The sequence below is a fragment of the Drosophila pseudoobscura genome, chromosome 4 (genome assembly GCF_009870125.1).
Source record: "Drosophila pseudoobscura strain MV-25-SWS-2005 chromosome 4, UCI_Dpse_MV25, whole genome shotgun sequence".
NCBI classification, from domain to species: domain Eukaryota; kingdom Metazoa; phylum Arthropoda; class Insecta; order Diptera; family Drosophilidae; genus Drosophila; species Drosophila pseudoobscura.
The window spans coordinates 2446753-2473134 of NC_046681.1; the positions used below are offsets into that span (position 1 = coordinate 2446753).

The 26382-nt window shown below is 42.9% G+C and overlaps 1 protein-coding gene across 1 annotated transcript in view; it reads left to right on the forward strand.

Moving 5' to 3' along the window:
• Positions 1-206: 206 nt before the first annotated feature.
• LOC6899595 (Down syndrome cell adhesion molecule-like protein Dscam2) overlaps positions 207-26382 on the forward strand; it is a 139795-nt gene continuing 113619 nt past the window's right edge. Inside the window, 3 exon segments of the mRNA XM_033380836.1 lie at positions 207-475; positions 549-585; positions 8401-8507. Of these exon segments, the coding sequence (XP_033236727.1) occupies positions 8444-8507 (64 nt within the window). The 5' untranslated portion in view covers positions 207-475; positions 549-585; positions 8401-8443.

Genomic DNA, 26382 nt, shown 5'->3' on the forward strand with positions numbered 1-26382 from the left:
AAAAATTTAAAAAATGTATTTCCTAAATCCATCTACTTATTCCTTCAATGATCATTGATGCGTATTAGCTTCGAAAAACATGTCTGAAAATTTAATTTCTAGAGATTTGCGTCACCTACTGGTTTTTGTATTTTCGAGATCTCTCCGGTGAAAATCCTAATAGATTTATATGTGTTTCCTATATATGGCACAACAATATTGAAGAATAATGCAACTTTCGAATGTGTTTTTATTCTCGTTAGGAAAAGCTCTTACAAATTAATTCGTTTGTATGTGTTCATCATCGAAAAGCTCGCAACAACTGCGCACACGGCACGCGCACCATATAGCTAAACCATCCTTTAAAAGCTGCTGCTACTTCAGTCACCGCTTTGTTGTCAGAATAATCGGTAATATTATAATAAGCATGAAAAATGTTTTTCCCTCTCATAAAATATATTGTTGTTATTAATTACTGACGAGCTGGACTAATATGGTAAATACATAGAATGTATATGTCTGTCAAGAATATTAATTTCTACTGTGTTATTATACCGCTAATTAAATAGAGACGTATAGTAACATAAGCTAACAGCAATTCAAGTGGTAAGTTTTAGCTTGAAAAAAATACATTTTCATGTATTACATTCATTAAAATGTGCAGCTAAAAACAAATTCTTTTAGTAAAGAAGGGTAAAAAGTAAAAAAAATAAATGAAAGTGAGTGAAAGTAAGAGACACTTGAACGTTTGTTACCTGGTCTCATGCATCTCAGAGAAGAAAATATTCGACCCTATAAAGTATACATACGTGTATTGTTTTGATCAACACGAATTACCGATTTAACATAGTCATGTCTGTAAGTCTTTATTTTGCTATGTAACTTAAAATGTGAGAAAATACAATACGTTTCTGAATCTTCTTATCTGAACAAAAATTCAATATGGTATATTTTCATATTTTTTCTTAGCTAAACCATATGGTAAAAAATAGTAAAAACCGATCGTTACTATGAGTAAACCTATTGGATATAAGGATGAAATTTTGTATACACAGTAAATTAGAATTGGGTTTGATTACCTTTAAAAACAAAATAGTTTTCAAACTAACCATTTATGAAAAATTACTTAAGAAATAACTTTAATAGTACTAAAAGAAACATACATATGAACATACATGTATGTTTATGGCCCATGTATATCTAAAAAGTTTGTTTAAAGCCATCGTTTTATTTGGTGTTAATGATATTAAATACTTTGAAAATTGTATACTGTACTAGGAAAAATTGAAAAATATATTGAAAAATATGACTAAGTAACTTATGTTTACTAGATTCAGGTGATATTACAGAACAGTCTGCACAACAAATTTTAAAATTATATTTCCAAACAAAACGAGGGGGAACGTTGTGAGTTGCTGCGGACACCGCAACTCTACAGTTATACCCGATACTAAGTCAGTATGGCTCTCCTCCGTCAGACGCCGCTAATATTAAACGAAACGACAAAGAATGCGTGCGAGAGAGACAGAAAATCAGTTTGAGCGTGACGTCGGGCGCTGCGTAGCCAATGCAAATTGATTTGTTCCTTTTGGCTACAAAAATTATCTGATCTGATCCAAATTCAGCAACCTGATAGATATAGTCATTCTCTATGATTCTGCGTTTTTAGTTTTCTCGATATTGCAATATCTGCAATATTGTGGATGCAACAGATTTTCGTCCTTTGTGGGGGCGGTACTAGACCTGTGGTGACTAAACCACTGTTGGGAGTCCCACCAAAACGACAAGTTTTTGTGTCGCGGCCCCTGAGCTCACATCTAATGATGTAATTGCTTTTATTCAAAGCAAAATAAAATCCGTGGGTTTAAAGGTGGAGAAATTTAACTTCTCTTATGCCAGGTAGATAGCCTCGTTTAAGATAAGCATCTCCCCAACTCAATTTGACACCAAATTTTGGCCGGAGCATTTGGTGGTGAAGGAGTTTAAGGCTAAGGGGAAGAACAGGCCCCCCATATCCCTTAGAAATCTTTCCAGTGTGCCACCCTCAACCTCAACTTCCTCTTCCTCAACTTCCCGTCTTGCTTCCACCTTTCCAAAAAACTAACTTTTCTTTTAGTAACGTATCAAAATGTTAGAGGCTTACGTAGTAAGCTTAGCATTCTTTTCCGGGATAGTGTCCCAGGCTCAGCCGGAACTGGAATTCCTGTGTGTAAAACTGATTCTTCCCGCTTTCGCTATATTCATTACTTGCTCGTATATTCCACCTTCTTCGGATATCTCTATTTATGAGCAGCATTTGTCCGCTTTAACCGCTGTTTCTTTCTCGCTATCTGATGAAGATCGTATGATAGTTCTTGGTGACTTCAACTTGCCAGGAACTGTTTGGTCTTCGGTAAACGAGTCTAGTAACCTAGTGCCCATGTCACGACATGATTTTGTTGATTGGTTGCTTGACCTGTCCCTGTCTCAAGTCAACCATGTGAAAAATTCCTTGGGTCGATTTGTTGATCTATTCTTTGCATCGGATCCGACCATAGTGTACCATAGTACCACCCTACTTTCGAGGTGTCGCTAGATATATTACCAACTGTATTGGATCGGTGGAGTAGACTACCTGAACGTGTCCGCTGCTTTCGTAAAGCCGAGTTTGCGAAGCTTAATAACCTCATTAGGGATTTTGATTGTACTTGTACTTGTGCACTGATGTCATAAAAGGCACAAACATTTTTTACAATGCTCTTGGCCCATTTTTTTATTCTTGTGTCCCGCTTTCTTGTCCGATTAGATCTGGAAAACCCCCTTGGTTTACCAAAGAGTTATCCAGTCTAAAAAACTTAAAATCAAGACTTTTTAAAAAATTTCAAGAAGTGGGTTCTCCTACTTCTCACTCTCGCTATGTAATAGCTCGGTCAAACTTTTCAGTTCTTAATGCTCAATGCCGGTGTTTTCACCGGGTCCAGACGGGGTTCCAGGTTGTGTACTCAGGTACTGCGCCGAGGCTCTGTGTGGACCTTTGCTTAAACTATTCACCCTGTCTATTGATTTATAAGGCGGCGATCAACCACCACTAACATGTTAGAGTTTACCTCTTTCATTATTAAAGGCTTTCAAGGTAACTTGCAGACGGATGTTATTTACAACGACTTTAGTAAAGCGTTCGACTCTGTAAACCATTCCCTTTTAGCGCATAAACTTGACCTTTTAGGGTTTCCGCCCAACCTCCTGAGATGCATTTCTAGCTATCTTTGTTCTATGTCACAAACAGTCCTCTTCAAAAACTCCCTCTCTTTACCAGTAAAGGTTTCTTCGGGAGTACCACAGGGTAGCCATCTAGGCTCCTTACTCTTCACACTCTTTATTAATGACTTGCCTTCGGTATTAACATACTCTCGAGTACTAATGTATACGGATGATGTTAAACTCTGTGTCCAGTACAAGGACATTTCATTTCATTCTCGCTTGCAATCCGATCTAAATAGCTTTCAGTCATGGTGTTGTGCAAACTTGTTACACCTTAATGCCTCGAAATGCAAAGTTATGACATTTCATCGTTCTAGCCGTTTGTTGGCTCCCTACACCCTATTTGGTGGTTCTCTTGAGAGAATTACCCTGGTGGATGATCTGGGTGTTATGTTAGACCCCAAGTTAAAGTTTTCCGAACACATTTCTACCATGGTAAATAAGGCCATGGGCGTGCTTGGGTTTATAATGGTCAAAGGAATTTGACGACCCCTATATATCAAAGACTCTCTATACCTCGCTTCTTCGTCCGATCTTAAAATACGGCTCCTGTCTATGGTGCCCTCAGTACAAAGTACACCAGGACAGTATAGAATCAGTACAGAAAAACTTTTTACTCTTTGCTCTGCGGGGCCTTAACTGGGATGCGGGTGTAAGACTCCCATCTTACTCTAGTAGACTACTATTAGTAAACCTCCCATCCTTAGTTAAAATGCTTGGTGTGATTTTTATGCACAACTTGATCAAGGGTGACATAGACATCCCTGATCTGTTGAGCCGCATAAACTTCACGATTCCTATTATTCTTACTAGAAATTGTTCCTTCCACTTTGTAGATCGAATTATTTCTTGCATAAACCGTTTAGGGTCTTATGCTCGGATTATAATTCCCTCTTCCATATCATATCCACCACTGATTCTCTTCCTCTTATTAAATTACTAATCCTTACACACCTTTCTAGTAACTGGTAATTGTAGTGGTATTTTTATACCCGATACTCAAAATGAGTATTGGGGTATATTAGATTTGTGGTAAAAGTGTATGTGTGTAACGTCCAGAAGGAATCCTTTCCGACCCCATAAAGTATATGTATTCTTGATCAGCATCAATAGCCGAGTCGATTGAGCCATGTCTGTCTGTCCGTCCGTCCGTCTGTCCGTCTGTCCGTCCGTCCGTCTGTCCGTCGCCTTCAGCGCCTAATGCTCAAAGACTATAAGAGCTAGAGCAACGATGTTTTGGATCCAGACTTCTGTGCTATGTCACTGCTACAAAAATATTTCTAAACTTTGCCCCGCCCACTTCCGCCCCCACAAAGGGCGAAAATCTGTGGCATCCACAATTTCGACGATACGAGAAAACTAATAACGCAGAATCGTAGAAGATGACTATATCTTCTGGAGTGCAGAATCGGAATGGGATCGTATTATTGTTATAGCCAGCATCAAGAAAACAATTTTACTCTGTCTCGCTCTGTCTCACTCTAACACACAGGTTTCATAGTCGGTTTTGCCAATTGCAAAATATGAGTTCAAGGATCTCAGAACCCATAAGAGCTAGAGCAACCAAATTTGGTATCCACACTCCTGTGATATCGGACCTTGACCGTTTTGTGTCAAAATTTCGCCACACCCCCTTCCGCCCCCGCAAAGGACGAAAATCTGAGGCAACCACAAATCTCAGAGACTATTAAGGCTAGAGTAACCAAATTTGGTACACACACTCCTTTAAGAAGTCACTATAAAACATATATCTCAGAATTTCGCCCCACCCCCATCCGCCCCCACAAAGGACGAAAATCTGTTGCATCCACAATATTGCAGATTCGAGAAAACTACGCAGAATCATAGAGAATGACTATATCTATCAGGTTGCTGAATTTGGATCAGATCAGATAATTTTTATAGCCAAAAGGAACAAATCAATTTGCAGTGGCTACGCAGCGCCCGACGTCACGCTCAGACTGATTTTCTGTCTCTCTCGCACGCATTCTTTGTCGTGTCGTTTAGTATTAGCGCCATCTGCCGGAGGAGAGCCATACTGACTTAGTATCGGGTATAACTGTAGAGTTGCGGTGTCCGCAGCAACTCACAACGTTCCCCCTCGTTTATGTTTATTTTGAATGCATATCTAGTTCTCTGAGAAACTTTTGTGCTAATCTTCCTCGAATATTGGTCTAACAGCTATCTTTCCTGCATGCTCTCGTAACAGCCTTCTGCTGGTGTCACACGGGCCACTTGACGGTGCAGTAATTGCCTCTTGAAAGATGCAGTCATTGCATGTCAACGTCCAAGATTATAGCAAAGTTATCCGCTATTCCCAAATTGTTTGAGAAGGTTTTAACTCCGCACTTGCAACATCTCTGCAAGTCACTTATATCTCCAACTCAGCATGGATTTATAAGGTGGCGATCAACCACCACGAACTTGTTTGAGTTTACCTCTTTCATTATTAAAGGCTTTCAAGGTAACTTACAGACGGATGTTATTTACACCGACTTTAGTAAAGCATTCGACTCTGTAAACCATTCCCTTTTAGCACATAAACTTGACCTGTTAGGGTTTCCGCCCAACCTCCTGAGATGGATTTCTAGCTATCTTTGTTCTAGGTCTCAAAGAGTCCTCTTCAAAAACTCCTACTCTTTACCAGTAAAGGTTTCTTCGGGAGTACCACAGGGCAGCCATCTAGGCCCCTTACTCTTCACACTCTTTATTAAGTACTCGATGCGGATGATGTTAAACTCTGTGTCCAGTACAAGGACATTTCATTTCATTCTCGCTTGCAATCCGATCTAAATAGCTTTCAGTCATGGTGTTGTGCAAACTTGTTACACCTTAATGCCTCGAAATGCAAAGTTATGACATTTCATCGTTCTAGCCGTTTGTTGGCTCCCTACACCCTATTTGGTGGTTCTCTTGAGAGAATTACCCTGGTGGATGATCTGGGTGTTATGTTAGACCCCAAGTTAAAGTTTTCCGAACACATTTCTACCATGGTAAATAAGGCCATTGGCGTGCTTGGGTTTATAATGGTCAAAGGAATTTGACGACCCCTATATAACAAAGACTCTCTATACCTCGCTTCTTCGTCCGATCTTAAAATACGGCTCCTGTCTATGGTGCCCTCAGTACAAAGTACACCAGGACCGTATAGAATCAGTACAGAAAAACTTTTTACTCTTTGCTCTGCGGGGCCTTAACTGGGATGCGGGTGTAAGACTCCCATCTTACTCTAGTAGACTACTATTAGTAAACCTCCCATCCTTAGTTAAAATGCTTGGTGTGATTTTTATACACAACTTGATCAAGGGTGACATAGACATCCCTGATCTGTTGAGCCGCATAAACTTCACGATTCCTATTATTCTTACTAGAAATTGTTCCTTCCACTTTGTAGATCGAATTATTTCTTGCATAAACCGTTTAGGGTCTTATGCTCGGATTATAATTCCCTCTTCCATATCATATCCACCACTGATTCTCTTCCTCTTATTAAATTACTAATCCTTACACACCTTACTAGTAAATAGTAATTCTAATGGTATTTGTATTTTGATTGCATGCTTAGTTTCTTAGTAAGTTTAGTGCTAATTTTCCTCGAATGTTAGTCCAATAGCTATCTTTCTTGCATGTTCGCGTTCGGTTCGGCTACGCACCGTGCGTCATGCGGCAGCGCCTCTCGGTCGGTTGGGCGGGAGGAGGGCTGCGTTTTGCCTGGGATCCGCACGTAACAGCCTTCTGCTGATTTCACACGGGCCACTTGACGGTGCAGTAACTGCATCGCCTCTTGAAAGATGCAGTCATTGCATGTCAACGTCCAAGAATAAACTGATAAACTGAATGTGTGAATTTTCTCAAGTATTCGCATGACATCAAAATTTGCGGGATTTAAGTTTCTGGGCTAAGTCATTAAAATGTTTTGAATTTTCTGGGATAAAACTACGTATAATCTTTTCTTGTATGGTCCAGTTTAATATGGATTAACAACAAAAATAATTGAGCAAGATCATCAATCACACGACATCCATTAATAAGATTTTACATGATCACCTCGTTGTTAAAATGGTGTGTTCGCCTTTTACAGCTTCAAAAGCTGTAACTATCTTCACAGGTTGAGGATTATGTTTGTAGAAATTTGAGCCCGACACAGAACTGTAATAGACGGTATAGGTGTTTAAAGCAAGCCAAATGCCCCAATAGTTTACGCAACGAAACGTTTAATATCAACTTTCCGCCTGTTTGTTCGGAAACTGGTTGGTTATGAATTAGTGGACTGTATAATCTTTTAATATATTGAGCTTATTTATTTACATATATTGAGTATTTATGATTGGCGGTTATGTTACACATGTATATGAATAACGGGGGTTGTCTATGATGCGGCCGTATAAACTATGCGTGCGGTTGGTTCCATCTAGAGATTTCGACTGACTTCCACTCCACAAAAGAAGTCGAGCCAAAAGAGAATTGAAAGATCAGGCGATGCGACGGTCCAATGTAAAACGGTACATGTGTGTACCTGCGGCTGCAGCTGCGGGCTTTTGCTTTACGTGTGAGAACATTACAGCTATGTTTTGGACACGTGCAATAAAAACACAGCTATGCGCGTAAAAATATTTACCCAAGCGGTGCAATTCACTCATGAGCGTATGAATAGGGCAGTTGTAATGAACATTGAAGTATAAACTACGAGGCTCATTTCTAAACACTGGTCAACAAGAAATGATAAGCTAGTAGCGTAACTTGTTCGATAAAGAAAAATACGGACTGTACTTTACCAACTTCACCCATGTAAATGTACTTCATCCGATGTAGGCCATGGTTGTTGATAGCGACGGAACTGAAATTAAGAAATGTGTTTATCTGAGTTTTTCTTCAGAGTCGTTTGATTCAAATAATCAAAACAACAAAAAGATTGCGATAAAGTTTTGTTTTATGTCGATTTGAAAAGCTCTCGCCGGTGACGAACGATACAGCGATTAATAGCGTAGGGAGAAGCAACCAAACAATAACAAAAATAACAAGCTGCACTATGTTCAGAGAACTGCTTTTTGTGCTGCCATGGGCTGGTGCATAGCCGAACACTTTTTTTTCTGCTCACAGTTTCTTACTTTTAGCAATATTATATTCTTGTTTAATACAAATACGTAACATATTATTTTGTACTTCTTATATAAATTCCAGGTTATTTCTGACGAAGAAATATCTCTTTAAAAGCGGTTAAAAAATGGATTTGATATTAATATATTTTTTAAGCTGCGTACCACTAGTATTTTCTTTTTCTGAAACAGGTAAGTATCCAAAATAGTAAAAATAATAATTTTGATAAGAGTGTACTCTCCGACCTCTCCAAATAGATTATAATATCTAATATAATATAATATAATGTATATAAGCTATTTTATAAGCTATTTTTAAGCTATTAAGCGTTTTTAATAACTGTTGCGAGTTTTAAAGGTAATAGGCTGAACGGTTGATGCGGGGATGTTAATCTAATAGCTGCGACGATTAGCTCAGAACTAACGAGGGGGAACGTTGTGAGTTGCTGCGGACACCGCAACTCTACAGTTATACCCGATACTAAGTCAGTATGGCTCTCCTCCGGCAGGCGCCGCTAATATTAAACGACACGACAAAGAGTGCGAGAGAGACAGAAAATCAGTCTGAGCGTGACGTCAGGCGCTGCGTAGCCACTGAAAATTGTTTTCTTGCTTTTGGCTTCAAAAATGATCCGATCAGATCCAGATTCAGCAACCGGGTAGATATGGTCATTCTCTATGATTCTGCGTTTTTAGTTTACTCGAATCTGCAATATTGTGGATGCAACAGATTTTCGTCCTTTGTGTGGGCGGAAGGGGGTGGGGCGAAATTTCGAGATATACCTATTATAGTGAGATCTAACAGAAGTGCGGATACCAAATTTGGTTACTCTAGCCTTAATAGTCTCTGAAATTTATGAATATCCCCAGATTTTCATCCTTTGCGGGGGCCGAAGGGGGTGTGGCGAAATTTTGAAACAAACTCGTCTCGGTCCGATATATTAGGAGTGTGGATACCAAATTTGGTTGCTCTAGCTTTTATAGTCTCTGAGATCTAGGCGCTAATGTTTTACTCTAAGCAAAGCCGCCTATGCTACGTGTGTGTTAGAGAGAGACAGGGCGAAAAAAAATGAAATTGTTTTCTTGATGCTGGCAATAATAATAATACGATCCAATTCAGATTCTACAGTCTAAAAGATATGGTCATTCTCTACGATTCTGCGTTTTTGGTTTTCTCGTTTCTTTAAAATTGTGGATGCCACAGATTTTCGATCTTTGTGGGGGCGGAAGCGGGCGGTGCAAAGTTTTGAAATATTTTTGTAGCAGTGACATATCACAGAAGTCTGGATCCAAAACATCGTTGCTCTAGCTCTTATAGTCTTTGAGCATTAGGCGCTGAAGGGGACGGACAGACAGACATGGATCTATCGACTCGGTTATTGATGCTGATCAAGAATATATATACTTTATGGTGTCGGAAACGATTCCTTCTGGACGTTACACACATCCGTTTTCACCACAAATCTAATATACCCCAATACAAAATTATCGGGCACTATGCAGCAAGCTTAGATGTGAGCGAGAGGGTAAGATAGACCGAAAGCGTTAGAGGTGCTCGAGTCATCTGCTGCTAAGCCCAGTAATGCGGTATATGCGGTAACAAATTATCTTTACAGTGGGCACTGCGAATGACAACCAACAACAAAATGCATTTCCTTTGGGCCGCACCACTGTAGTTGCAATAGTTTACAATATTTATGCTGCTCCCCTCGTTATAAGCCTGGCTTTCAACAGCATCTTTAAGGGGCAGCAGGCACAGCTTGCTGACGGCGCTTGGTGATTTCAGATTACGTCTTCAGCACAGCGACTCGGGAAAGGCCATCTCGTCCAGGCAAAGGCTCGACCACTCTCACCAGTGGCCACTTCATGGGAGGAAGATTCTCATCCTAGACAAGAACCAAATCTGCCACTGCTTAACTAGGCTTCGCACTCCGTCACTTTGAGCACTGCTGCAGTGATGTGATGTACTCCTCCTTCCACCGGGACCAGAAGAGCTGCTGGTATGAAACGCGCTGCCAGCGATCGAAGTTTAGCTGCGTGACGTCAGGCTCAGCATACGGATCAGGAGGGCCACCATTCAAGAGATGCGCTGCAGTTAGAATATCCAGATCGGCAGGGCTCTCTGAAATTGAAACTAAAGGTCTTGAATTAATCACTGTGGCATTACAGCGAATGCAGCTTGTCAAATCCAAGAAGCAAATTGCCTGTCCCACGGTAGAAGTGGTACTTGGCCGTCTTCACTGCAGCATCCCAAAGACCAGCAAAATTCGGCAAGCTCGGAGGAATGAAATTCCAGTCCATAGCCTCGACCAAGCCAAAATCCATCAGCGCCTTCTAATGGTCATCGCTGAGGACCAGGCGCTTTAACCCCATCAGCTCATTCCTAGCACCAACAAAATTAGTTGCGTTGTCTGACTATTTTTGCCGCGGCTTCCGTCTGGTACACATGAAAGTCATCCACGTAGAAGTCACGGTGAAGAATTTCAGCTCAGGAAACGCCCTCTGCTCGTCTATTGCCAACTGATGAATCGCTCGCACAGATAAATAGGAGGCATGCTTCGTCCCATAAGTAACGGTATCTAATTCAAACACACGCAAGTCCTCTTCCCTGGAGTTCCTCCACAGAATACAATGCAATTTGCTATCCTTGTTCGAGACTCTTACATATCAATGCATCTTACAGATATCTCCCGTAATCGCAACGGGATCGAAATCGAGTAAGAATATAAAATAGTTTGGCTTGGATTACGGTACCGGCCATTATTAAAACGTCGTTTAGGGAATATCAAGATGAAGTTGAAGCGGATCCATAAAAAACGACGCGAATTTTGGTCGGATAACTATCTTCCATCATGACCCAATGGTGAGGCAAAAAACATCGGCAGTTGACAGATTGACTAGGCAGGAAAATGAGACATATGGCATAAATCAATGTTCTTCTTTATGAAAATATCATACTGAGATCTAACTTTCTCTCAAGGGTCAGAAATCTACAATTCTGTATCTCCCAAAACTTCCGAAGATGCACCTCAAGGCGATTTTCTGGACTATTATTCTCAGCAGCTACGGCCCGAGCACGAGAGACCATCAAAGAGGGACATTTTAAACGGAGACAATCTCCAGACACGACCCATCCCAAGCGCGTTTTCTGAATTGAAGGTATCCCTGGCATAGGCACAGCAGCCTATGAAACTCCGAATCTGCTAGTAGTATGTTCGATGAATTGTTCAAGGTTGAGTGTCAATTCCACCTCTTGATGGCGATGATTCATCCTGGAGCGCACGCATATGAGAGTTGAACCTGTCCAAAAGCTCACAAAGCATGACCATTACCCAGGTTCCACAGCGTGGATCGCCAAGATCTCATTGTTATGTGCCTCAAACATCAATCGCCCTCGCCAATCGAGGGCCAAGAACTAACGCCCTAACTAACGCCCTAACTAACGAACTAACTAACTGGTGCTAGAACACTAATTTTTTAAAGTGACTTAGCGCCCGCGGGTGAGCAAAAATTAGCGTCATAACGACCTAAATTTCAAAAAATGTTCAAAGTGTATCAATAATCTATAAAAGTACAGTTAAAAGAAGTTCGGTTTGTTGTGTTATCTCGTTTGTTAACGCATTTTTTATTTTTTCGGAAAAAAGATCTTCTAACTCGTTGGTCATTGATCTTCGAACAAAGTGCTCAAAGATTGTTACTGGGTTTCGGGAAAATTCGAAGTTGTTCTTTTATCAACACAACAACAAATATTTAAGATAAAAAATAGTTCCCGTTATATTTGTTATATAAAAGACTGCGATGTTTTAGTGGCTTTGTCCAATATTTGGCGTGTGCACTCAAATGAGTCTCGAGTGCAACCACAACCGTGCCTCTCCCCAAGCACTATTAAAACAGCTAAAATTGATCAATAATGTGAAAGGCCAATGTAAGCAGAAAACCCTACAAAGAAGAGGAGTCCGCGAAATCTTTTACGAAGAATGCCAAAAATGTGGAGAAGCTGCAAATTCAGTCAATATCCGAAAATAAGACGGCAATTATTTAGGGTGTTGTAACGCCCACATAAAAGTGGCATTATGGTCCGAGGAGGCCCTGGCAGATGGCAATTAGTTTTTTACACTTTTTTTGTGGACGTTGACATGCATCTTTCAAGAGGCGATGCAATTACTGCACCGTCAAGTGGCCCGTGTGACACCAGCAGAAGGCTGTTACGAGAGCATGCAGGAAAGATAGCTGTTAGACCAATATTCGAGGAAGATTAGCACAAAAGTTTCTCAGAGAACTAGATATGCATTCAAAATAAACATAAAAATACCACTACAATTACTAGTTACTAGAAAGGTGTGTAAGAATTAGTAATTTAATAAGAGGAAGAGAATCAGTGGTGGATATGATATGGAAGAGGGAATTATAATCCGAGCATAATAATAAATTGATCTACAAAGTGGAAGGAACAATTTCTAGTAAGAATAATAGGATTCGTGAAGTTTATGCGGCTCAACAGATCAGGGATGTCTATGTCACCCTTGATCAAGTTGTGCATAAAAATCACACCAAGCATTTTAACTAAGGATGGGAGGTTTACTAATAGTAGTCTACTAGAGTAAGATGGGAGTCTTACACCCGCATCCCAGTTAAGGCCCCACAGAGCAAAGAGTAAAAAGTTTTTCTGTACTGATTCTATACTGTCCTGGTGTACTTTGTACTGAGGGCACCATAGACAGGAGCCGTATTTTAAGATCGGACGAAGAAGCGAGGTATACAGAGTCTTTGTTATATAGGGGTCGTCAAATTCCTTTGACCATTATAAAACCAAGCACGCCCATGGCCTTATTTATATGTATAGGTATATTTATTTGGGGTCTAACATAACACCCAGATCATCCACCAGGGTAATTCTCTCAAGAGAACCACCAAATAGGGTGTAGGGAGCCAACAAACGGCTAGAACGATGAAATGTCATAACTTTGCATTTCGAGGCATTAAGGTGTAACAAGTTTGCACAACACCATGACTGAAAGCTATTGAGATCGGATTGCAAGCGAGAATGAAATGAAATTTCCTTGTACTGGACACAGAGTTTAACATCATCCGCATGCATAAGTACTCGAGAGTATGTTAATACCGAAGGCAAGTCATTAATATAGAGTGTGAAGAGTAAGGAGCCTAGATGGCTACCCTGTGGTACTCCCGAAGAAACCTTTACTGGTAAAGAGTGGGAGTTTTTGAAGAGGACTGTTTGAGACCTAGAACAAAGATAGCTAGAAATCCATCTCAGGAGGTTGGGCGGAAACCCTAAAAGGTCAAGCTTATGCGCTAAAAGGGAATGGTTTACAGAGTCGAATGCTTTACTAAAGTCGGTGTAAATAACATCCGTCTGTAAGTTACCTTGAAATCCCTTTAATAATGTAACTCTTACATCTTAGTGGTGGTTGATCGCCGCCTTATAAATCCATGCTGAGTTGGAGATATAAGTGACTTGCAAGTGTTGCAAGTGCGGAGTTAAAACCTTCTCAAACAATTTGGGAATAGCGGATAACTTTGCTATACCTCTATAATTTTTTGCATCAGACTTGCTACCTTTTTTATGGAGAGGAATTATAAACGATTCCTTCCAGATTGGGGGGAAGCAAGAGGAATCAATGGACAGGGTGAATAGTTTAAGCAAAGGTCCACACAGAGCCTCGGCTCAGTACCTGAGTACACAACCTGGAACCCCGTCTGGACCCGGTGAAAACACCGGCTTAACTAGTCGAAGATCATGAAGTAGGGAACATTCATTTAACAAAGTACTGAAAATGCCGTTCGACCTCGGTAGTCCGTATGGGTACGGTTGACCAGAGTAGCTTTCCTCAGAATAGGTGCTTCCTGTTCCTATTCCTACGCTTACTGTTTACGAAGCAGTAAAACTGTTTAGGGTCCTGAGAAAAACGTATCCTGCAAGGAGATAGGTAGTTCTTATAGCATTGAGCATTAAAAACTTAAAAGTTTTGACCGAGCTATTACATAGCGAGAGTGAGAAGTAGGAGAACCCACTTCTTGAAATTGTTTAAAAAGTCTTGATTTTAAGTTTTTTAGACTGGATAACTCTTTGGTAAGCCAAGGGGTTTTTCCAGATCTAATCGGACAAGAAAGCGGGACACAAGAATCAAAAAATGTGCCAAGAGCGTTGTAAAAAATGTTTGTGCCTCGCAAACTCGGCTTTACGAAAGCAGCGGACACGTTCAGGTAGTCTACTCCACCGATCCAATACAGTTGGTCCTATATCTAGCGACACCTCGAAAGTAGGGTGGTACTATGGTACACTACACTATGGTACACTATGGTCGGATCCGATGCAAAGAATAGATCAACAAATCAACCCAAGGAATTTTTCACATGGTTGACTTGAGACAGGGACAGGTCAAGCAACCAATCAACAAAATCATGTCGCACATGGGCACTAGGTTACTAGACTCGTTTACCGAAACAGTTCAGACCAAACAGTTCCTGGCAAGTTGAAGTCACCAAGAACTATCATACGATCTTTATCAGATAGCGAGGAAGAAACAGCGGTTAAAGCGGACAAATGCTGCTCATAAATAGAGATATCCGAAGAAGGTAGAATATACGAGCAAGTAATGAATATAGCGAAGGCGGGAAGAATCAGTTTTACACACAGGAATTCCAGTTCCGGCTAAGCCTGGATTGTGAAGTGTTCCGCCGTGAAGTTAGAGTCCACTGCAATCAGAACTCCTCCTGCAAGTCGAGACGAGCGGTTTTTCCCAAAAGTTGACCTGCCAAAACCTCGGAACTAAGAAAGTCCGGCTTTAACCAGGTTTCAGTATACACAATAAAGTGAGAAGTAAATGCAACACTATCCCGGAAAAGAGCAAATGGTGTCAAATTGAGTTGGGGAGACTATCTCCCTGGCATAAGAGAAGTTAAATTTCTCCACCTTTAAACCCATGGATTTTATTTGGCTTTGAATAAAAGCAATTACATCATTAGATGTGAGGTCAGGGGCCGTGAAACAAAAACCAGACCTAGTACCTGTGGTAGCTATATCCGGAGGTCCGGAACATCTATTTACTGGTGGGATCGGGATAGACGGGACAACTAGCGAACGTGCGGACACCACGGACACGGACGCTGCAGAAGTACTTGGCTGCACATTCTCGTTGCCCTTGGAGTGGCAAACGAGATCAACTGCTGCACACTTGGAGGGGTCGGAGTCAGTTTTTCGGCGGCGCACGGCTGAGTGACGGTTGGCACTTGTAGATCCCGCGGAGTGACCTTTTTACGTCTCGGAGACTCATTCAGCAGTTGCAGACTGCCAAAAATGAGATTCCATGGCTAGGAGCCGATCGTGTTGCTTTTTAAAGCCAACGGTCAGCTCCCTAAAGCCCTTTCGCGTCTGCCTCATAAAAGCCACCATGTCATTCTTCACCGCACGGCAGGCCTAGCAACTGTAATGCAACCCATTACGTTTGGCTATAGCATTGGTATCAGACCAATGTGCCAGACAACGCTCAAAGTGGAATTGGTAAAAAATGAGAGCAGAGTGGAGAGCGGTTATAGCGAGCGGTACTGAGTAGAGAGCGCTATTGCTCAGAAAGTTTAAAGAGAAAGAGAAAGAACAGTTATTGAAGTTGAGGTGATAGCGAGAGAGTGCTAAAACAACAAAAGCTACAAGACGAGAGACGAGAGACGAGAGTTGTAATGCAATGTAATTTACTCACGTCAACAACACAAACACAACAACCCGACGCCGAACAATTTTGTTTGAGATGCCAAGCTTTTTTGGCACCTATGTATTTCAAAATAAAAAGAGATTTTGGGTTAAACTTTATAATTCGTATTTAATCTTGGTGGCTTAGCGGAAGCCGATTGCTTGCTATTGCCAGATGTACTTTATGCGAGATCGATATGCAACCAATGCGCAGAGGGGTTAGCATAGAACTAAACTATAGACGACGGCGTTAGATCAAAGTGACTGCCGAAGTGGCGGCAGCAGATCAAAGTAGTTGCCGAAGTGGCGGCGGCAGAGAGCCCCTTTAGCGGGAGAGCGCAGCAGCTCTGCAGAACGTCAACGTCTTACAACATAGGCGGCTCTCTCTGCTCATACAATAATAATGTTAAAGTTACGGTTATTCCTCAGCGGCTGGCCCGAACATACTCCCCCCGTTGGGAGCTAGTCTCTCAACAGATTCCTTAAGGGGCAGCAAACATAGCCGAGTGACGGCCCTCCTGATGTTTCCTGAGGATGTCTTCAGGTCAGCGACGCGACACACTCCGTCCTTGCCGAAAACGACATCGACCACTCTAGCCAGTGGCCAACGCATTGGAGGAAGATTTTCGTCCTTCACCAGAACGAGGTCGTTCTTGCAGATGTTTTGCGCGGGGGTGCGCCACTTCGCGCGCTCTTGCAAAAGAGTGAGATACTCTTCGCGCCAACGGCTCCAAAATATTTGTTGTAGTTGGGTGACCCGCTGCCAGCCATCCAGACGATTGTAGTTCAGCTTCGTTAGGTCAGGCTCGAGGATTTGCTCATGGGGGCCACCTAAAAGCAGATGAGCAGGAGTCAAAACGTCTAAATCATCAGGATTTTCTGAAAGCGAGAGCAAAGGGCGAGAGTTAACAATTGCAGTGATCTGACAGATCAGAGTGCGCAGCTCGTCGAAGCTAAGCACAGATGGTCCAACTGAGCGGTACAGGTGATATTTTGCGGTCTTCACGGCCGCTTCCCACAACCCGCCAAAATGCGGAGAGCGAGGTGGGATGAAACGCCAGTCGATCGAGTCAGCCAAGCAGGATTCGTGGACCTCCTTCATATGCGGTTCGCTCAGACAAAGCTTCTTTAGCTCCAGAAGCTCGTTCTTGGCCCCAACGAAGTTTGTCGCATTGTCCGACCAAATTTGACTTGGCCTTCCTCGAGTGGAAGTAAAACGCTTTAGTGCGCCTAGAAACGATGCAGTGGTCAAATCCTTTACGAGCTCCATGTGTATAGCCTTAGAAGTGAAGCAGATGAATACGCTAATGTAGCACTTGATCGGAGGCCTTGTGCGGATTTCTGATCGGTAGAAAAAAGGTCCACAGTAATCTACTCCAGTGACTTCAAAAGCTCGAGATCCTTCCAATCGTTCCTTAGGTAGGTCTCCCATGATGTGTTCGACCATGCGCGGCCTAGTCCTGAAGCATCTCACACATCTGCTGACGACCCTTGACACTGCCTTAACACCTCCAATGGGCCAATATTCCAGCCGAATTTTGGATAGCAAGGCGCGAGGTCCGGCATGGAGGTTTCTTTCATGGTAATATCTTATCAGCGCAAAGGTAATGGAATGTCCCTTTGGCAGAATGAGCGGGAGCTGAGAATCAAATCCTAGCGATGAGTTGCCAAGACGACCTCCAACTCTAAGTAGTCCAGAATGATCGATGAACGGGTTGAGCGAACTAATAGAACTAGATTTAATGACTTGACCATTGCGCCGAATCTCCTTTATGTCCATCCACAAATTTGCCAGCTGAATGTGTCGAATTAGAAGATGCGTTCCTTGCCGAATATCAGAAACGGTGAGTCCTGGATGCCTAAGACGATGTATAAATTTATGCATGTAGGCGAATGTGCGCTGCATGCGAAAGAATGAATTCGCAAATTTGCATCCGGACGTGAGATCGGCATGTGGAGACGTGATTAGCAATCCTCTCTTGCGAAGCTCCAAAGTTGCTATGTTGTTAGTAGGAGATACAGGCCACTTATCCTTGGAGCCAAGCAAAAAGGATGGGCCGTGAAACCATAGCTCTGACTGGATAAGATGGCTGAGAAGCGAGCCTCTCGAGAGAATATCAGCAGGATTTAAAGATGTGGGAACATAGCGCCATTCCATGTCTGCCGTCAACTCCTGAATTGATGCCACTCGATTTGCCACGAAAACTTGAAATTTGGCTGGCTCGTCCCTAATCCAAGATAATGCTGTTGACGAATCCGACCAGCAATAGAACCGACCTGTAAAGATTCCCATGTCCTTTACATTCTGCATGATTTTCGCAATAGTCTTTAGCGGCGCCACTCGCGACTTTGAGCACAAAACGTGGCTCGAAGACTGGGCTTCCCTGGACACGACATACACGCAAGCGCCATATGCTTCTAAGCTGGCATCACAGAATCCGTGAACTTCTGTAGCCACACTAGAACGAAGAACCAAGCGAGGAAATGAGATCCGAGAAATGCTTGCCAAACTATTTCTCAAGTCCATCCAATTTGAATGCAACGCTGAGGGTAGGCTTTCAGCCCAATCCAAATTTTCTCTCCAAAGCTGCTGAAGGAAGATTTTGCACCTGACAATGACTGGATTTATCAATCCAAGAGGGTCGTAGAACCGCGCAATCGTAGATAAAACCGACCGCTTTGATGGCTTTGAGGTTGTGTCCAGTGCGGACAAGGCAAAAAGCAGCTGATCCGAAGCAGGGTCCCACGCTAAGCCGAGAGTTTTGGCTATGTCGCTTCCATCATTAAATTTTAGGAACTTCTCTATGTCATCTTCAGGGGTTCCCTCAAGTACTTCCTGGTGACTGGAGCACCATTTCCTAAGTCTAAAGTTACCACGGGACAGTAAAGCTGATGTTTGGTGCATCTTTTCCATGACCTGTGCGACCGAATTACCGCCCGAAATAAGGTCATCCACGTAAAACTCCTGCCGCAGAGCAGCTGAGCCAAGAGGGTAGGATTCACCCTCGTCGATGGCCAGCTGGTGCATTGCTCGGACCGCTAGAAATGATGCAGCCCTCGTCCCGTATGTGACGGTGTCTAATGTGTAGACTTGAACCTCGGACTCGATGGAATCTCGCCATAGGATGCATTGATACAAATTGTCGGGTGGAGACACTCGTACGCAGCGGTACATTTTACAAATGTCCCCAGTGAGAGCGACTGGATATGTTCGAAAGCGAATCAATATGTTAAACAATGCAGGCTGAATAACAGGGCCTGTCATCATCACATCATTTAGAGAATATCCAGTTGATGTAGCTGCGGATCCATCGACACGGAGTTTTGTCGTCGTACTGTCCTCCTTTAGGACGCAGTGATGAGGCAAGAAATATTTGCAGAGGCTACGGGAATCAGGGTTGACTTGGTGCATATGATGCAAATCAATATATTCCCTCATAAAGGGAAGCTCCAGTTTTCGCTCCAGACTGATGAACCGTCGATAAGCCTGAGCATAAGATTCTCCCAAACGATCAGAATTGTTATTTAGCGGCAGACGAACTGCATACTCCCCGGATGGCAACCGTGAAAGGTGGCTTACGAAATGTGCTTCACAATCGTCTTCTTCTTTGGTATTCAACCCAGCCTCCACACAATCCTCGACTTCCCAAAACATACGAAGAGTTTTATCCAACCTTGCTTCCATCTCAGCTATCGAATCTGGACAATTGTGCGTGGCCAAAAGCGCCGAGCTTGATACCTTCTGTCCACCACCAGATACGATCCACCCAAGCCGGGTCTTCTGCAGAAGAGGCAGTCCATTGGTGAGTTTGATTTGCCCTACGCAGAGGAGATCATAAAAAACGCTCGCACCAATGAGAAGATCAACCCGTTGAGGATTGAAAAATGCAGCTGCGATCCTGAATCTAAGATGGCACGACAAGGAACTAAAACGCCAGACCGATTCTTCACGAGAACCACGGCTGTAGCCAGAAGCACGACATCAGAGTGAAGACCTTGGGCAGCAAGAGAGGTAGACGAAGGTAGAGACGAGCTGCTAGCAGAATTTTGAGCAACGGAAAGAGTGTCCGGCTGAACGGCCAGATCGGGAGGAGTAATACCTGGGCAGCCTTGTGTTGTGGGCTGCATACTAACGAAGTGCAACAAACTATGATGCCTACCGCCGCATACTCGACATTTTCCACTATTGCATGCGCGGGTCCGGTGCCCCGGTTTTAGGCAATTGAAGCATAGGGAAAGCTTCTTCACTTCTTTGTGGCGCAGCAACGGTGAGAGATTTTCGAATATCTTGCACGAGTATATTCCATGGCCCGCTGAGTGGCAAAAGACGCATACAGACGGGTCGGCGGAAGAGTTGGAAGCTACAAACGTTTTCTTAAAATGCGTATAGGAATGGTTTTTTCCCACCTGATCGCTACTAGCGTGTGTCGCTGTAGCATATTCCAATCGCTCCATTTTCTGGCAGCGTTGCTGCAAGAATTCGAAGAATTCCTCTGCGGTAGGTATAGCATCCGACGATGTATGCTCCTCCCATTTGGTTTGCGTCTTCGAATCCAACTTCTGCAGCAGCATGTTGATAACCATGAATCCCGAAATCTCCTCAGCAGTTCCCAATGTCTGCAATGCTCGCATGTGTAAATTGACTGCATCCGAAAACTCCCGAAGCCTTTTAGCAGAAGGCGAGTCTACCCTCTTTAGCCCAAGAATCTTCTTGATGTGTGACTGGAAAACAAGTCTTTTGTTATTAAAGCGTTTATTAAGTATATCCAGAGCCGCACGATAATTGGCACTGGAGAGCTCCAACGATCGAACCGAATCCAAAGCCGCATCAGCGAGGCAAGAGCGAAGGTGCTGGAATTTCTCGATGTCACTGAGATCCGCATCCGCTTCAATCACCGATTTGAACATTGCCATAAAATCCGAGAACTCGACGTATCCACCAGAAAACTTCGGCACCTTCAGCTCAGGAAGTCGCTGCTTGTGAGCCATGATGATGGTACTATGGCCGGAATGGCTTGGCAGAGTCGTAGAATGGGCAGCGGCGTGTGACTGGCTTACTTCAACAGCAGCCAGCAACTCAGCTTTCAACGATATGAAAAGAGTATCGAAGATTTCGCGCAGCTCACTCCCAATCTCGTTTTGATCGAGAGCCTCCAACTCATTATGGGCCTTATTAAATTCCTCTCAAATTTCTGCCAACATATCAAGGCGCACCTCGACTTCCGCGGCGGTCAGCTTATCGATTTTATTCCCCGCGAAGGATTCGCCAAGCCTGTGCAATCGATCATATAATGACTGACTTTTACGTTTATACAGACTCAGTCTGGAATCAGCCACCACAATATTTCCGCCCGCGCCTGTATTTGGATCGTTGTCCATGTAAACCGTTGTGCAATCGACACAACAACGGAAAATGAAATACCGCTTAAGCGACGATGTATAGACGCGAGAGCGAGAATGCAAGACACGAAAAGTCAAGAACCACGGCTGCAGCTGCGCAGAGAATGAGAGATTCGACGCTTAAAGTACCGGAATTTGTCTATAAATATTCCAGCCGCACTCTCACTGACTTTCCACTTTAAACTGTTTTTAATGTGCACACAAATGTATTTGTTGGTAGTTAAATTACCCAACAACACAATATTGTATAATTAATAAGTGTTTTAACGGAACGCGATTAAGCAATGGTTTTATATCACGTCGGGGGGTCACCAATGTTTGAGATGCCAAGCTTTTTGGCACCTATGTATTTCAAAATAAAAAGAGATTTTGGGTTAAACTTTATAATTCGTATTTAATCTTGGTGGCTTAGCGGAAGCCGATTGCTTGCTATTGCCAGATGTACTTTATGCGAGATCGATATGCAACCAATGCGCAGAGGGGTTAGCATAGAACTAAACTATGTACGACGGCGTTAGATCAAAGTGACTGCCGAAGTGGCGGCAGCAGATCAAAGTAGTTGCCGAAGTGGCGGCGGCAGAGAGCCCCTTTAGCGGGAGAGCGCAGCAGCTCTGCAGAACGTCAACATAGGCGGCTCTCTCTGCTCATACAATAATAATGTTAAAGTTACGGTTATTCCTCAGCGGCTGGCCCGAACAAATTTTAAGTTCAATAAATAATAATTAAACACAAATCAAAAGGCATGCACTCGCGGAATAGAATAGGTCTCCAGATAGAAGGTGGATTAGGAAGGTATTTACTGTTTATTTAGGAAAACACCGGTTGTTTATGTAAAACAAAAGGAAAATATGCGGAGCGCAAAACAAAAACGCGTCTGATCTACGAAAGAGGACGAACGGTGATGATTGCCATATTGCTCGTTATTACACTGATGTATTATTTATTGCACAATCACGTCGGGTTCATCAAATGTTAAGCTATTAAGCGTTTTTAATAACTTTTGCGAGTGTTGAATTTAATGAGTGTCGAGAGTTTGTACATAATTCACAATTTATTAGCATATGACAACCAGCTTATCGCGTGTGTAGGTTAGGGTAGATTACGTTAATGCGGTAGGCTGGGGAGAGCGATCAAACCTTCCCAAGCTCACTTGGACCTATAAAAGGACCGTTGTGATACCACATGGGCGTGTGCCCCTTCTCAATGCCTTAAACCGTGGAGAACAAACAAACTTAAGGGCAGTCCCATCTGGAGGCTTGGATGAATTTGGACAAGGTCCCTAGTTTGATTTCGGACAAGTCCGAAATTTCCGTGAAGAAAGCGGCCCCGAGAATACGAAGACGACGATTTCCAAGGGGTGGGTAGTGGCAGAAGAAGTGGGGGACCGGTTCCTCCTCTTCCTCGTCGCTACAACTCCTGCAGAAGTCGTTATGAGGGATTGACAGTTTAGTGGCATGATTGCCGATCTGCTGGTGCCCCGTAATGGCTCGAGTTACTGCAGAGCACTGTGCTCTGCTGAGTCTATACAGCTCTGCTTAGCGCTTCTTCGATCGATATGGCCATATCAATCTTGAGACTTTACTGAAAACGGTTGTCTGCCATCTCCTATTGGCATTTTGCTGGAACAAATCGTGCGTTATGACCCTGCACGTAGCCAAGGGCATCGCTACTTACTCCCTCTCTGATAAGAGAGGAGTCGTAGTACCCAGCCTGGCTAGCTCGTCGTTCCCCTTGATGTCTCTGTGGGTGGGGACCCATATAAGGAAGAGATCTAACTGCTCTGCGATCTCGTGCAGAGATCTGCTGCAGTCATTTACAGTCGCTGAGTTCGACGATATTGAGCCTAGGGCTTTAATAGCTGCTTGGCTGTCCGAGAAGACGCACACTAAGTGCGTGTCTAGAAGTAGTTTGGAGACGATAGAAATTGCCTCCTTGATGGCCACAACCTCCGCTTAGAACACATTACAGTGATCCAGGAGCCTGAAGCAATGACTGATGTTCAGCTCGCTACAGTAGACTCCGCCTCCCACGCGGGCGTCTCACTTTGAGCCATCAGTGCAGAGCCTCCCTACTAGGTTGTATTCCTTACAGTTAATTGACGCTTCTATGATCGATGTGATCGAAATGAAGACAACTTAGGTATGAAGCCAGGTTTCCGGGATATACATATCCATAGGAGAAGATTCCTTTGTATATCCTTTTGAGCCAATTAGTGGCTTATTGTCCAGCGTGAATCAGTTGGGCAGGGATGATGCCATCTGGCCCAGCAGGCTTGTATCGTTTGAAGCTTTTGATTGCCCAGGAAATGTTCTCCTGGCTTAGCAGGTTCATGATATCACTTAAGGCAACGGAAGGAGCCGCGATGTAGTGTGGTCTGTTTTCAACGCAGCCGGGAAAGTGGGTGTTAAGGAGAAGATTTAGCGACTCATTGCTGTTTCCACGTACCTGTGGTCCGAGAAGGAGGCTTCTCCAGGACCCTCCAGAAAACGATGTTCCCATGCATCTCATGAGAGGCAAATGTAAGGTCCAGCCCCTCCTTGTGGGGTTTAATAATGAAGGTGGGATCACTCCCCCTATTTAAAAGGACCATCTGGGTGGTCAGTAAATAGTTGAAAAGGTACTCAACCCTTTCGCTAGTGTCAGTGCTTCCACACTGGCAATGGTGTGCATTGGCGTCGCACCCTACGATTAGGCCGGTGTCCTTGGCCTCGCAGTCTGCGATTAGCGCCCGGAGCGCCTGTGGAGGGGGGTTTGGTTGATCGTGACCCATGTACGTGGAGCAGATTCTCAGTGAGAACCGCTGTCCTTCGAGGCTCACTGCTGTTTGGTCTTCATTGCTGAAATTTGGGAGCAAAAATAAGTGCAAATCTCTTTTTGCCAGGATGCTGGTGCGAGTTTTACCTGCGGTGTTAGCTACGTATAGCTTATAGTCAGGAGTCCTCAGACCAGAGACCCTGTGTTGCGTGACCTTCTATACATGGCGGCGATTATTAGTTATTGATTTAAATTATGAAGTCTAGTGTAAGTTAGGCTAGGGCAAAGCGGGAGCGCAATAAAAGCTCGCTCTCTCGCTCTTGGCGAATTCGCCCCGCTTTGCCACCGTAGGTTAGCTAGAGTAAGAGATTTGAATTGTGAAGAAAATATAGTTGTTCGCCAACCTTGAACTAGATCGAGCGTATCAATTTTTCGCCCCGCCGAATAAATAATTTAAATTACAGCCACCCAAAGTTTTCGGTAATTCATTAGAAAAACTCTTCTAATTTTTCATGGCGCCCCCGGGTGGACTGTAAAGTTAATTATAGGCAACAACAATAAGTGACAGTGACACAAGAAATTGCAGTATACATATGCAAACATATTCGTTGCCCGCGTCGTGTGTGTGTGTCAATCGGCAATCAATTTGTATAATATCATCGCGTCGGTCGCGCCAACAATTATTTTTGTGCAAATTTCTGCTACCGCCGAGGGATGCCCTGCGATAAAGCCATTAAAGTAGCAGTTGGATTTAAAGATCCAAAAGAGGAATCGCCTTCAATTCTAGGCACAGACGTATGATATACATATAGTTAAATATCCGCAACTCGATTTTAAGTTTTTTAACAAAGACTTTTATTTTACAACTTAAATATCTTTATGTCACAAGATTTAAATGAATTCCCCGACTTGACTTTCGGTCTGCTTGTTTCAAACGGAACTGATCTCTCTGCTGCTGGCTAGTTTCCATGAGCCCTTCTCTTGGAACTCCCGACTCTGGCTTCGGGCGTTGCTTTCCTCGGCTGCATCTTCGTGTCGGTGGCGTACGTGCCTGGATCGATATTTGGGGATGCGTCGGCTTTGATGAAAGGCATCCACTGCTGGCGATCGGTGTTGCATTACATGACGGAGCTAGGAATGTGATACTCCTTGGTTTTATGTCTAGCTTTGATTGGTCCTCATGAGTGGCGTGATTCTAAAGAATCGATTTCTCGAGAGTGGCGTGGTTCTAATGTTGCTGAAACAATGTGGTCCATTGTTTATATTATGGGGGGCCCTAGCTTGGAGTATGGGAAGAAACAGTTATTGATTCTTGAGTGGGGTCCTGTTACTTGTGTGGATGAGGTGGATGAATTGTACATAAACATAATGTGTATGGGATGTGGGGAATTATGGATATGTCACTCCCCCAACGTTTGTTATTAGCCTGTCCCTAGGCGATTACCCTCGGGTATAGTGACGGGGTGTCAAGTGCGGTGGCTGAGGTTGGTTCCTCTTCTGCTTCTATTATAGGGTTTATACATTTAACCGTGACTCTTTTAGAAGTTTTCGTAAATTTAACAGCTACATAACTTAGTAGTACTAATATAATTATGACAAATGAAATTAGTAGACTTATTTGTAATAGGTTACTATATGTGTTGTATTGCATAATTATTTCATTAGTTTGGACATACGACAGTGGTTTTATTTTAGTTATGTTGTTGTTGACATAAACATTCTGGGCAAAATCTAACATTGTGTTTGATATTGTAAATTCATTTAATTGGATTGAACAGTTGTAGATTTTTATAATGGTATTTCCTTCCGCTATGATTTCTTGGTTTACACAATTCTGATTTAGCGTTGTTTTTGGAAGATTCCACGTGATTAGTATATTGGGTTCAATAAAGTTTATTTGAAAGTTTTGAAATGTTTTGGAATATGGACATTTAGTGGGAGTTTGCATTAAAATTCCTTTTATACAATTGTCATTGGTTTTCAATCTAGTTTCTTTAACAAATACTTCTTCATTTTTTATGTAGTACTTGTCGTATGTCATATCTGTTAACATGTTATTTAATTCGTCTGGATACGGAACGATTTTATAGATTGGTACTTTTGTAATGTCTTTGGGAATGTTGGAAATTATTAGAATTTCGTTGGTATCGGATTTTAGCCATGTGGAGGTTTTTATATTTAGTATTTTCTCAGAATTTATTTGTT